Source organism: Indicator indicator, chromosome 28 (assembly GCF_027791375.1).
Source record: "Indicator indicator isolate 239-I01 chromosome 28, UM_Iind_1.1, whole genome shotgun sequence".
NCBI lineage: Eukaryota > Metazoa > Chordata > Aves > Piciformes > Indicatoridae > Indicator > Indicator indicator.
Genome location: NC_072037.1, coordinates 217,505 through 230,319, shown reverse-complemented (window position 1 = coordinate 230,319; position 12,815 = coordinate 217,505). Strand labels below are relative to the sequence as shown.

Below are 12,815 nucleotides of genomic sequence, written 5' to 3'. Positions count from 1 at the left end.
TGCTGAAGACCATAGGTGCCACACAAGGAAGAGGCATCATGTGTACCCTGCAGGCACTGGGTGCCAGCGTGGCCCCCTTCACACCTGCTGCTTTTTCCCTGTCCCCAGGATGATTGAGGACCTGGAGCTCTCCAACAAACGACACTCCCTGGTGCAGACCCTCTCAGGGGGCATGAAGAGGAAGCTGTCAGTGGCTATTGCCTTCGTAGGTGGGTCACGAGCTGTGATCTTGGATGAGCCCACAGCTGGCGTGGACCCCTACGCACGCAGGGCCATCTGGGACCTCATCCTCAAGTACAAGCCAGGTGAGCAGAGGTGGGCAGAGCCCCACATTGTTCCTCCATCTGTCCTGGCCCTGGCTTCTCCGCTGAGGTTGGGTGCCCCTTCCAGGGAGGACCATCCTGCTCTCCACACACCACATGGACGAGGCCGACCTGCTGGGTGACCGCATTGCCATCATCTCCCACGGCAAGCTGAAGTGCTGTGGCTCCCCCCTCTTCCTGAAGAGCACCTATGGGGATGGCTACAAGCTGACCATGGTCAAGAAGCAGTCGGACACCAGGAATGGCACAGGTCTGGTGGGCAGTGGGACCGTGTGTAGAGCAGTAGATGGGACCAACCCTTCCTCAGTCCAGGAAAGGAACTTCAGGTTAACACTGAAGTGCTCCCTCTCCAAATCTCTTTAGGCCACATGCAGTGCAGAGGGGACACAGGGCAGAGGCATAGGAGGTGGCATCGCTCAGCCTTGTTTTATCCCATCTCTGTTCTCTGTGGTGCCATTTGCCTCCAGGCACTGGTGCTGTCTGTCCCATGGGCTGCCTACCAAGTTGTGCATTACACTATGGAGCACCATCCCCAGGCCAGGCAGGGCAGCTGGACAGCTGCTTCTCAGCGATGGAGGCTGGAGGAGTCCCTGTGATGCTGGGGTGTAGGATGGGTGTAGGGTGTCCTGGTGGGAGGCCAGGTGTGTAGTGACCAAGCAGAGCTGCCTCTGCCACAGAGCCTGGCCAGCTGCACAGCCCTCTAGCCCACTCCTCGCTCAGCCCCTGCTCCGAGCCGCGTGTCTCCCAGTTCATCAAGAAGTATGTGGCCTCCTGCCTCCTCATCTCCGACACCAACACTGAGCTCTCCTACATCCTGCCCAGCGAGGCTGTCAAGAAGGGCTGCTTTGAGAGGCTCTTTCAGGTACCTGTGGGGACTGGCAGGGTGGGCAGGACCTCCTGCACCTCCTGCCCTCTTCATACAGCAATTTGCCTCTGCAGCACTTGGAGCAGAGCCTGGAGGAGCTGGACCTCACCAGTTTCGGGCTGATGGACACCACACTGGAGGAAGTCTTTTTGAAGGTGTCTGAGGAGGACCAGTCTCTGGAGAACAGTGACGTGGGTATGGGTGGCAGTGGCACACGTGGTGCTGCTGGGGCTGCTGAGGTGCTATGTGTCTGTGTGGCTTGGTAGCTCCTCTCTCTTGTGCATGGCTGCAGGGGTCTCCCAAGGGAAGTGATCTCCAGCAGAGACCATCCTGGCCAAGAGCAGCCAGCCTCTGCTTCATGCTGAGTCTGCAGATCCCACCTATCCCCACTTTGAGCCACACCACGATGAAGGGTGGCATGGCCAGCAGCAAATCCCTTTCTCCTTCCAGACATGAAGGAGTCCAAGAAGGATGCCTTGCGGCCACCCACTCCCAAGCTGGGCCCGAAGCCTGAGGCCAACGGGGAATCCCTTGCCGAAGCAGCGGTGCCAGAGAAGCCAGAGGTGGAGCTCAGCAACCTGGTGACCTGCTCCAGGCTGGCACAGTCGCAGGCATCCCTGCACTCATCCTCCTCGGTGGGCTCCATGCGGGGCGACGAAGGTGGGGCCTATTCCGAGTTCTTTGGGGATTATGCCCCCCTGGTCCATAACCGCCAGGACTCCGATAACTTCAGTTTGCAAGGTGCGTGCCAGCGGCAGGGCCAGGGGAGCTGCTCAGCTGGGACATGGTGGGTGCCCGAGGGCAGAGCTGGCCGTGGGCAGGGCATGTGAGTGTGCCAGGGATGGGTGGCCGCATCTGCCAGGGTGGGTTTCCGCAGTGCCCAGAGACCTGCAGCCTAGTGGGGAGGGTTGGGAATGGTTCCAGCAGTTTGAAGCCCCAGACTGATAAGGGCATGCATGGGAGGGAGAGTCCTGTGCTGAGACATGGAGCCAGCAGGCACAGCTGGTGTTAACTGTGCCCTTTGCCTCCCTTGGACCCTGTGAGTGCCACCCTGCAGACTCATCCCACTAACGCACTCCTCAAACTGGTGCCTGGCCAGGTTGTCTCCTCTTGGCCCTTGGGCATGGAATCATTTTCCATCTAGTGGCTTTACCCTCCATACCTGGGCTTGGGGCTCTCCCTAACCAGGTGCTGGGTTTGCTGGAAGATGGAGGTTGCAGGCAGGTGCCCTGAGGCTCCTGTTTTATTCACAAAGCATTTTCTGGCTGATCCTGGCAGCTCTTGTGGTTAATTCAGGGATGTGCCATCCTGGCTCCCCATCCAGGGCCACTTTGAGTGTTGTGATTTGGGTCGTGGGAGGCAAAGCTGAGGCAGTGTCACAGCTAAACCCCCCCAAGGCTCGGCCTTGCTGGGTACCCTCGCCCATGTCCAATCCCTTGTTCCTGACTGTGCTGACTCATTGCCAGCTGGGAGAGCTGGTGGGGAAAATGGAGTTCTGCCAAAAAGCACCAATTCAGGTGTTTTTTCAAAACTATTGCCTGAATTGCCAAGAGGAGCCCACCAGCCAGCTGCCTTGCTTCATGCTGCAGCCCTGCTGTGGCTTAATGGCCATCAGCCTTGGGTGCCACCCTGTGCCTCGGGGCCAAGTCAGGCGCAGGAGCACCTGTGCTCAGGCAGCTGATGCCCCTTTCTCCTCCCAGAGCAAGAGGCAGAGGTGGAGGCAGAGGACCAGGACCTGGCTGGCCAGGGGAGCTTCAAGCTGGAGGGCTGGTGGCTGAAGCTGCGCCAGTTCCATGGGCTGATCGTCAAACGCTTCCACTGCGCCAAGCGCAACACCAAGGCCCTCTTCTCGCAGATCCTCCTGCCTGCCTTCTTTGTCTGCGTGGCCATGACAGTGGCCCTCTCCGTGCCTGAAATTGGTGCGTGTCAGACCCCCGCCCACACACCCAGGGCTGCTTCTGGCACTTCCAGCCTGCCCTGTGGTGAGGGGACACTGGCTGGGGGTTGGTCAAGCACAAGGTGTGTGGGTGCTGGGCCGGTCTGCCTGTGTGTGGCGGTGCTGCAGGTGTGAGCAGGTCCTTTCCTTGTCCTTCCAGGTGATTTGCCACCCCTTATCCTGTCACCGTCACAGTACCACAACTACACCCAACCCAAGGGCAACTTCATTCCTTACGCCAACGAGGAGCGGCGTGAGTACCGGTGAGAGCTGCTGCTCGCTGGTGACCAGCATCCCATTCCCCATCCCTGCCCCCATCCCTGGGACTGTGATGGGGGCAGCTGGGAGGGCAGCCCACAGCAGGGCCAGCACCAGAGCTGCCTCAGACTTGGAGCAGAGCCTGGCTGTTGCCACATCCCCTTGCAGAAAACAGCCCTTGTGCTCTGCAGCACCCCTGGGAGAGGTGCCAGCCCTGATGCTGGCATGCCCTGTGTGTGCCTGTGCCTGTTCAGCCATAAGTACCAAGGCACCAAGGCCTCAGGGAGGTTCCAGCAGATAGCCAAAATGGTGAGGCCCATGTCTCCTGCTCCTTGCTCCTCCTCACCCACTTGTGTCCCCGCAGCATCAGGCTGTCTCCTGACGCCAGCCCCCAGCAGCTGGTAAACACCTTCCACCTGCCCTCCGGCGTGGGGGCCACCTGTGTCCTCAAGATGGCTTTCAACAACACCCTGGACCAGCCCATGCAGACGTTCAACCTCAACAGCAACGAGTCCAAGATGCTGGCAGCCAAGTACTTTGATGCCATGTGCATTGACTCCTTCACCCAGGGCCTGCCGCTCTCCAACTTTGTGCCACCGCCTCCATCCCCAGCTCCGTCTGACTACCCCTTCTCAGTGGATGAGGACCTGCTCCATGCCTGGAACTCCACAACCTTCTCCTCTGCTGTCAAAGGTATTACCTGCACTTGGTGCTCAAGCATGTCCAGGCCTGGGGTTCATCCCCAGCAGGGAGATCTCCCCTGCAGAAGCAGCTGCAGGGATCCCTGGAAGCACCTGGCCACATCACAGCCTTGCGTGGCAGGGCTGCAGTTCCGGCTCAGGGGCAGTGCTGGCCCTGGAGCACCACATCCTGTTCAGCCCTGGGAGTGCCGGTAAAGCTCCCTGACATTGAGAGCCCCCTGGCCAGCCTTGTGTCACCCTCACAGAACTGTGGTCCCACAGCTGGTGCCTTCTCCAGCCATGCTTCATTCCCCCTCTCTGAACTGTTTCTGTCCCACAGAGCTTTTCTCCATGCCGATCGCTTGGTCCCTCTCAGTTACCAGGACACACAAACCCTCCTGCAGACTGGGCTCTGCTCATGGGGCAGAGTGTTCCCACCATGCCTGCCTGGGACCCCTTGGCTTAGCCTCTTCTCCTAACTTTGTCACCTGCAGCTGAGGCAGGCAGGAGCCTGGCTGTGACTTGCTCTTTCTGCTCCTCAGAGACCATGACCTCTACCCCTGCTCTGCCCCACATCATCCATGAGCCCATCAAGTGCACATGCTCTATGCAGGGGACAGGCTTCTCCTGCCCCAGTGGCGTTGGGGGCCACCCCCCACAGATGAAGGTGGTGACAGGAGACATCCTGGCAGACATCACGGGGCGCAATGTCTCTGAGTATCTGCTCTACACCTCAGACCGCTTCCGGCTGCACAGGTGAGAAGGAGGGCTGCCCTGTGCCCTGGAGCAGAGGTGGGGGACTGGGGACTTGGGGACCACCTGCCCAGGGTGCCGATAGGAGCTAGGACCCTGCTGGATCCCAACCCTGCTCCCAGAGGTAGGGGGACAGCAGTCACAACTCCTCAGTGGTCCTTGTCCCTCAGGTATGGAGCACTCACCTTTGGCAACATCCAGAACTCCATCCCAGCCTCCTTCGGCGCCAGGGCTCCTGCCACTGTGCGCAAGATTGCGGTGCGAAGAGCGGCCCAGGTGGGACTGCACAGGGTGCTTGGGGGGGACCCCTTCCCACTGTTCTGCACCAAGGAATCTGGTGGGGCTCTCACCCCAGCAGGTCTGGACCAGCATGGTCAGCAGTGGCCTCCTCTCCCCACAGCCATGGGCACAGGAAGCCTGCTCTGTGGCTGTCCTGTGCTGTCCCACATCTCATCCCACCCCATCCATCCTTTCTTGTACATCTTGTCACCTCACTCTCCTCTGCTCCTCCAGGTGTTCTACAACAACAAGGGCTATCACAGCATGCCCACCTACCTCAATGCTCTCAACAATGCCATCCTGCGAGCCAACCTGCCCAAGAGCAAAGGCAACCCTGCTGCCTATGGTGAGGACCTTCCCCTTAAGGGAAGAAGCATGTCAGGAGCAGCCTTAGGGCATGGTTCTGCCAGACTCTAAAGAATAACGTGCCCCCTTGGACCAAGCAGGCTTGTGCCCAGTTGATGCAGAGGGTTCACACACCCTGGCTGTGAGGTCTGGGCTAAGCAGGGTCAGGGCAGAACCTCCCGAGGTGCTGCCTGCTGGTGCCTGGACTTGCAGTGTGTCTGAGGATGCTGTCTGGAGCTGGTGTGGGAGGACTTGGCGTCCAGGTGCTCAATTGCTTTAGACGTCTCTTCTGCCAATCTGCAGGGAGGAAACCCATTCTCCTGCTCAGAAGCAGGACCAGGCAGGCTAGGGGCAAGGCTGTCCCAAGCCAGCTTTCACGCACTCCTGTGTTTCTTCTTGGGCCCTCCTGCAGGCATCACGGTCACCAACCACCCTATGAACAAGACAAGTGCCAGCCTGTCTCTGGATTACCTGTAGGTCTGGGCAGGGGACCCAGGGGGGCTGGCCGTGCCGTGGCAGGGAGGGAGCAGTTTACAGGGGCATGCCAGGGCTCCTGCCCGGCACAGGCTGATGGGGTCCCTGCTGTCCTCTTTGCTCCCCTTCCAGCCTGCAAGGCACAGATGTGGTGATCGCCATCTTCATCATTGTGGCCATGTCCTTTGTGCCAGCCAGCTTTGTGGTGTTCCTGGTGGCAGAGAAGGCCACGAAAGCCAAGCACCTGCAGTTCGTCAGTGGCTGTGATCCTGTCATCTACTGGCTGGCCAACTACGTGTGGGACATGGTGAGCAAAGCTCATGGCCCTGCCAGCTGAACCTCTGGGGCTGGGCGGCTGGGGCAGCAGTCACAGACATTTCTGTCTCTTCCAGCTGAATTACCTGGTGCCAGCCACGTGCTGCATCATCATCCTCTTTGTCTTTGACCTCCCGGCATACACCTCCCCCACCAACTTCCCTGCCGTCCTCTCCCTCTTCCTGCTCTATGGGTAGGTTGCTCAGGGTGTGCTGCAGGTCCCTGCAGTGCCACATCTGCACTGTGCTTATGTGCAAGGCCTGGCCCTGGGTCTGCCCATCTGGCTGATGTTCTGCAGCTCCTGTAGCTGGTGGGCTGCAGGGATTGGGGTAGGAGAGCTGGGGGAGGATGGAGCTAGGAGCTAGGTGATGCCAAGGCTCGACATTCGGCATTGCCTGACCCCTTTCCTGTCACACTGATTTGTGATCTGCTGCTCACCTCCCCAGCTGGTCCATAACACCCATCATGTACCCTGCCTCCTTCTGGTTTGAGGTGCCCAGCTCTGCCTACGTCTTCCTCATCGTCATCAACCTTTTCATTGGCATCACAGCCACCGTTGCCACCTTTCTGCTGCAGCTCTTTGAGCATGACAAGGTATGAGATGCACAGCTCTACCTGGGACCACCAGGGCGGGAGAAGCTGCCATCGTGTCATGGAACAGCTCAGACTGGGAGGAACCTTGGGAGGGACCCGACTGGGCTGCACCTTAGTAAGGATCCCAATCCTGCCATGGTGTCACACTCCTCAGGAATGTTGCTGATGGTTGTGTCCTCTCTGCCCATTCCCACAGGATCTGAAGGTGGTGAACAGCTACCTGAAGAGCTGCTTCCTTGTATTTCCCAACTACAACCTGGGCCATGGCTTGATGGAGATGGCTTACAACGAGTATATCAATGAGTACTACGCAAAAATTGGTGCGGCCTCACGTTCCCTCCCTCCTTTGTTCCAGCACCTGTGGGGCTGGGGGAGACCATGGTGCTGGCACATCCCCTCTGCCTGCCCTGTGGGGCTTCCTGAAGCCCAGAGCAATCTGGAACACATCCTAGGCTGGGGTGCAGGAGGGGAGACAGTTTAGGATCAGCCATGGCATGGTGCCAAAAAGGTTCCTTGAGCCATCCCGAATAGCAGCACAGGGAGAGAAGGTTGTGAGCCCTGCCACAACCTATTCCTATTGCACCCTGCCTGCAGTGGAGCTGTGGTGGGCTGTGGTGTGACTGTCCCTGGCGACAGCGTCCCAGGCCTGGCAGCCTCACTGGGAGTGGGTGTGGAAGCAGGCCGTGGAAGCTGTGTGTTGGTACAGGCCAGCTCAGGACATGACCAAGGTGTTCCCTCCCCAGCTGCTCTGTCCTCCTCCATGCAGGGCAATTTGACAAGATGAAGTCACCCTTCGAGTGGGACATTGTGACGCGGGGGCTGGTTGCCATGACAATCGAAGGCTTCGTTGGCTTCTTTATCACCATCATGTGCCAGTACAACTTCTTCCGCAAGCCTCAGTGAGTTTGGCTGCCAGGACCCTGTCGCAGTTGCCACTCCTGCGAGGGTGAGCTGGACTGTGTGCAGGTGGCTCCCATGCTTGCACCCCTGCAGGCGGCTGCCAGTCTCCACCAAGCCCATTGAGGACGATGTTGACGTGGCCAAGGAGCGGCACCGCGTGCTGCGCGGCGACGCCAACAACGACATGCTGAAGATCGAGAACCTCACCAAGGTGCGGCCCCGGGGCAGGTGTCAGCACCAGGCGGCAGTGCCTGGCAGCGGGCTGAGCTGCCGTGCCCTGTCCCCAGGTGTACAAGTCCCGCAAGATCGGACGCATCCTGGCTGTGGATCGGCTGTGTGTGGGTGTGCGGCCCGGGGAGTGCTTCGGGCTGCTGGGTGTCAACGGTGCGGGCAAGACCACCACCTTCAAGATGCTGACAGGGGATGAGAGCACCACGGGCGGGGAGGCTTTCGTCAATGGGCACAGGTTGGGGGGCACAGGCTGGCTGGGAGGGGGGTGCTGCCTGCTGTCTTGGGAGTGGGGCAGGCTCTGTGTGGGGGTCTGCCAGGATGAAGCAGCATGAGCCTGTCCACACAGCGCTGTGTGACAAGGGTCAAAAGCACAAACTAGAACACAGGAAGTTCCACCTAAGCATGAGGGTGCTGGAGCCTTGGAACAGGCTTCCCAGAGAGGTTGTGCAGTCTCCTCCTCCGGAGCAAATCCAAACCCACCTGGATGTTACCCTGGGCAAGCTGCTGTGGGTACACCTGCTTTACCAGGGGGTTGGAATGCATGATCTTCAGGTCTCTTTCAAGCCCCACCATGCCAGGGGTTTCTTCCCTGTAGCTTGGCAGGAGAAGAGCTGTCTAAAGCAGCTGAGCACCTAGAGGCCAAGTCCTTCCTCATTAGCTCCAGAGGGCATCCTTGGGCACACTTCAAGTCCAGGTGTCAGTAGGCAGCACCTCAGGAGGTTCTGCCCCAGCCATGACTCTGCAGCCCTGTGTGCTGCTGGGCTGACCATCATCTGGAGGGTGGCATGGCACACTGGTTCTTGGCCAAGGCTGCCCATTGTGGGTTAGCTGGTAAGAGAGGGGTGAACAACAGGGTGCTCCTGAACAGCAATTCCTTCTACCCACAGTCCTGCCTTCTCCTGCAGCATCCTGAAGGAGCTCCTGCAGGTCCAGCAGAACTTGGGCTACTGCCCCCAGTTTGATGCCCTCTTTGATGAGCTGACAGCCCAGGAGCACCTGGAGCTCTACACCCGCCTGCGTGGCATCCCCTGGAAGGACGAGGAGCGGGTAGGACTCTGGAGGAGCAATTGTCAGTGCCACAGAATGACACCTGACCGGGCACCAGTGGGCACCCAAGCCAGTGCCAATACTCTCATGGCAGCACTGCCTCAGTGGCACACCCACATGGACGGCTGGGGCTGGCACATGGTGCTCACAGGTCATTGCCCATGACTGTACCAGGGACTGCCATGGGGCTACCCTGACTGGCACATCGCTTGTTGTCCCCTTGACAGTTAACCAATGCTGCAGAGCCCAGCCACTTGCCCACTGCCATCTGCTGGCCCTGTGACCTTGGCAGGGTGACAGCAGCCCCTTACACCTTGCAGGTAGTGAAGTGGGCACTGAAGAAGCTGGAGCTGACCAAGTATGCTGACAAGCCTGCCAGCACCTACAGTGGGGGCAACAAGAGGAAGCTGTCCACAGCCATCGCGCTGATCGGATACCCATCCTTCATCTTCCTGGTGCGCCCTGCCTGGCAACCCCCGCCCATCCTCCCCCTTATGTGCCTGGGGCTGTGCTGGGCTGGGGTGGAGAAATGACCCTGAGTGGGAGCTGCCTGTGCCTGGCTTTGCCACAAGTGCCCTGGGGTGGTGTCCCGCACTGGGCTAAGGGTGGGACAAGGGTGGCAGGGGCCCTGTGGGGGTGGGCATGTCTGAGGGTGCTGTGCCTCCCACAGGATGAGCCCACCACAGGAATGGATCCCAAGGCACGGCGCTTCCTCTGGAACCTCATCCTGGATGTCATCAAAACTGGCCGTTCCGTGGTGCTCACCTCTCACAGGTCGGGGGTGCACCCATGGTTCCTCTGGGCACATGAGTGGGAGGGGGCTTTTTGGTGCCCAGGGCATTCGGCAGGGCACAAGAAGCAGAGGGAGCCTGGGACGCACCCTCTGTTGCCTTCTCCCATCCCCAGTGATGGGGCTGTGGCACCAGGTGGTGGCCTGGGGCGCTCAGCTGCCTGCCTGCCCCTGGCACTGTGTCCCCCATGCCACCCTGGTGAAGCCTGCCCTGTTTCCTCAGCATGGAGGAGTGCGAGGCACTGTGCACCCGCCTGGCCATCATGGTGAACGGGAGACTCAAATGTCTGGGCAGCATCCAGCACCTGAAGAACCGGTAAGGGCCTGGTGCAGGCCCAGCACCCGCTCTGTGCTGTGCAGCCCCATGGCATGGGGACATGTGACACCTGTGGCAAGATGTCAGTCCTTCATGTGGGTGCTGCTTTGGAGGGTGGGCAGGGGATGGCCTTGCTCAACCATCCTGGCCTTGTCCTGGTGGGTGCAGCATCTGCCACAGAGCATCGTCCCCTTCCGTGGGGTCAGGCTGCAGGCAGGGGTCAGGCCCCCACAGGGCCCTTGTCCCGGCACAGGTTTGGCGATGGCTACATGATCACAGTGCGCACCAAGTCCAGCCTCAATGTGAAGGAGGTTGTGAGGTTCTTCAACCGCAACTTTCCCGACGCTGTCCTCAAGGTGAGCTCCCTGCAGTGACAGTGGCATCGTGGTGGTGGCATCCTGTGCCAGCCTCCTTCCGCCTCAGAACACAAACAGCATTCTTGTCCTAAGGGACACTTCTGTGAGACCCCCACCATGGGAGAGGGTTTGGGAGTGAGGGCTTGAGCATCACCTCTGTGTCCTGCAGGAGCGGCACCACACCAAGGCCCAGTACCAGCTGAAGTCGGACCAAATCTCCCTGGCACAGGTCTTCAGCAAGATGGAACAGGTGGTGGATGTGCTGGGTATTGAGGACTACTCTGTCAGCCAGACCACACTGGACAACGTAAGGCCACGGGTAGCAGGGGCAGGACTGGATGCTTGTCCCCAGGGACGGTGGCTGTGCCAGGGGGAGTGGCTGTGCCCAAATGCCTGGCAGGAACTCCCTTGGAGGTGGTGCTAGGGGGAGATGATGGTGACCAAAGCCTGGTGGCGAGCACTGGGATTTGTGTCCAGTGGCATGAGTGGCAGATGAGAGATGACCAGGGGGTGCAGGTGCTCATGGCAGGTGTCCCTCACAGCCTCCTGCCCCTTTTCCCCCTGCCAGGTGTTTGTGAATTTTGCCAAGAAGCAAAGCGACAACTTGGAGCAGCAGGAGAGCAGCCCCAGCTGCACCCTGCAGTCACCTCTGGAGCGGGTGCTGAGCCTGCTGCGCCCCCGTGCCACGCCTACTGAGCTGCGGGCACTGGTGGTGGAGGAGCAGGAGGACCTGGAGACAGATGATGAAGGCCTCATCAGCTTTGAGGAGGAGAGGGTGAGAGACTGTCCCCAAATCCGTGTGGCGCTAGTCCTTGCTGTGCCCCTGGTGTGGGGCTGGCTGTCATGGCTCCGGAGAAGGGGACATGGTGAGGCCAGGGATGGAGCAGAGAGGCTCCTGGGAGGGGTGGCTGCTCCCCCTTGCCCAGGCTAGCTGCTGCCCCCTGCAGCACTGGGTGTGCTGGGCAGGGTGGGCACCCCTGAGCCCTGGCTGCCCCTGTGCCCACAGGCTCAGCTCTCGTTCAACACTGACACGTTGTGCTGACTGCCCAGGACAGCCACAGCCTCTGGCTCTGAAGCCATTGAACCCTTCTCGGCCTCTCCCCTCCCTTCACCCAGTCCAGCAGAGCTGCCTTGGCTGAAGGCCTGTGCCAGGGAGTGCACAGCGGGTACGGTGCCAGCCCGGATGGACCTCACGAGCCACTGCCTACGGGATGGCCTTTGTCCCCTTCAGCTCCAGGGCAGTGTCACTGCATGGTGCTGGGGGCCAGCAGCCTCAGCTGCCTCACCCAGACAGCAGGTGACATGGACAGACTGTGAAGAGATGGGACCGGCCAGTGCTGCTTTACCCGCAGGCTTGCTGACCTGTGAGGCCTGTGGGCAGTACCTGCAGTTGGACACCCAGGTTGCACCCACCCCAGGAACTGTTGGCTGTGGGCACAGCCCCTGCCCTGGCATGGGCAGGACTGCAGGCCTGGGCCTGGCAGGGCAGAGGAAGGATGGCCACTTTCACCTTGTGTTTGCTGCTTAGCAGCTGCCCTTCACACTCCAGGGGAACTCAGGATCTGGCACCACAAGGGCAGAGGCTCTCACATGATTTCTGTCACCCATAGGATGTCACCAGCGACCTCCAGCTTGCCTGAGATGGTGGCCTCAGCCCTGCTGGGGCACCTGGCCAGTGCTGCTGCCAGCTGACAGGCCCAGCTGCCCAGCCCAGCCCTGCCACGCTTGCACTGGGCACTTGGTACCAGCTCCAGGGATGGGCAGCAGCACCCCTGTGGAGGGTCACGTGGTGGGCAGAGGGGTATTTCACAGGGTATTTCACACACTGGCACCAGCTGTTTTTCCCCTCTACCACCATCAATGTCCCTCCTCTCAGAGCCTCTCACCCTGCCTCCTGCCTGCCTCACCACAGGGCATCACTGCAGCTGTGCCACCTTTCTGCTGCTTCCCTCCTTGTCCTGGCACTTGTTACTCAGCACCTGGCTCCTGTACAGGAGCCACTTGTACTGGTTTGGTGGTGTTGAGTCACCGGTGGTACTGGGAGAGCTGATGTGTGGGGTGGGCTGAAGAGAAGGCAGCGTGACTGGGCACAGCCTGGCAGCAGTGCCAGCTCCATCACTGTGGTAGGCAGTGTCACTGGGACTGTCAGTGGACACCCCCTTGGTTGGCAGTGCCCTCCTTTATGCAGTGAGTCCTGCTATCTTCTTACTTACAGGGGCTGTGCCTGGCACCTGCAGCCCAGCAGCACTCCCTCCCCTGCAGCCCTGCCCAGCGATGGGTGAGGGCAGGGCCACTGCCACTACCCTGACCATCCCCCCTGGCTGCCCCAGGCTTTCATAGAACCGTAGTGTGA

At 60.1% G+C, this 12,815-nt stretch overlaps 1 protein-coding gene across 1 annotated transcript in view; it reads left to right on the top strand.

Moving 5' to 3' along the window:
• ABCA2 (ATP binding cassette subfamily A member 2) overlaps positions 1 to 11,504 on the top strand; it is a 31,737-nt gene extending 20,233 nt beyond the window's left edge. The window contains exons 23-49 of the mRNA XM_054393205.1: positions 109 to 305; positions 391 to 573; positions 1,001 to 1,185; positions 1,263 to 1,383; positions 1,639 to 1,929; positions 2,901 to 3,107; positions 3,285 to 3,387; positions 3,747 to 4,075; positions 4,605 to 4,818; positions 4,986 to 5,091; positions 5,329 to 5,440; positions 5,852 to 5,912; positions 6,046 to 6,220; positions 6,306 to 6,421; positions 6,675 to 6,822; positions 7,019 to 7,142; positions 7,589 to 7,721; positions 7,816 to 7,933; positions 8,010 to 8,188; positions 8,859 to 9,000; positions 9,321 to 9,455; positions 9,671 to 9,774; positions 10,014 to 10,106; positions 10,360 to 10,462; positions 10,632 to 10,769; positions 11,031 to 11,237; positions 11,469 to 11,504. Coding sequence (XP_054249180.1) covers positions 109 to 305; positions 391 to 573; positions 1,001 to 1,185; positions 1,263 to 1,383; positions 1,639 to 1,929; positions 2,901 to 3,107; positions 3,285 to 3,387; positions 3,747 to 4,075; positions 4,605 to 4,818; positions 4,986 to 5,091; positions 5,329 to 5,440; positions 5,852 to 5,912; positions 6,046 to 6,220; positions 6,306 to 6,421; positions 6,675 to 6,822; positions 7,019 to 7,142; positions 7,589 to 7,721; positions 7,816 to 7,933; positions 8,010 to 8,188; positions 8,859 to 9,000; positions 9,321 to 9,455; positions 9,671 to 9,774; positions 10,014 to 10,106; positions 10,360 to 10,462; positions 10,632 to 10,769; positions 11,031 to 11,237; positions 11,469 to 11,504 — 4,060 coding nt within the window. The remainder of the gene's footprint in view (positions 1 to 108; positions 306 to 390; positions 574 to 1,000; positions 1,186 to 1,262; positions 1,384 to 1,638; positions 1,930 to 2,900; positions 3,108 to 3,284; positions 3,388 to 3,746; positions 4,076 to 4,604; positions 4,819 to 4,985; positions 5,092 to 5,328; positions 5,441 to 5,851; positions 5,913 to 6,045; positions 6,221 to 6,305; positions 6,422 to 6,674; positions 6,823 to 7,018; positions 7,143 to 7,588; positions 7,722 to 7,815; positions 7,934 to 8,009; positions 8,189 to 8,858; positions 9,001 to 9,320; positions 9,456 to 9,670; positions 9,775 to 10,013; positions 10,107 to 10,359; positions 10,463 to 10,631; positions 10,770 to 11,030; positions 11,238 to 11,468) is intronic.
• The last annotated feature ends 1,311 nt before the right edge of the window (positions 11,505 to 12,815 follow it).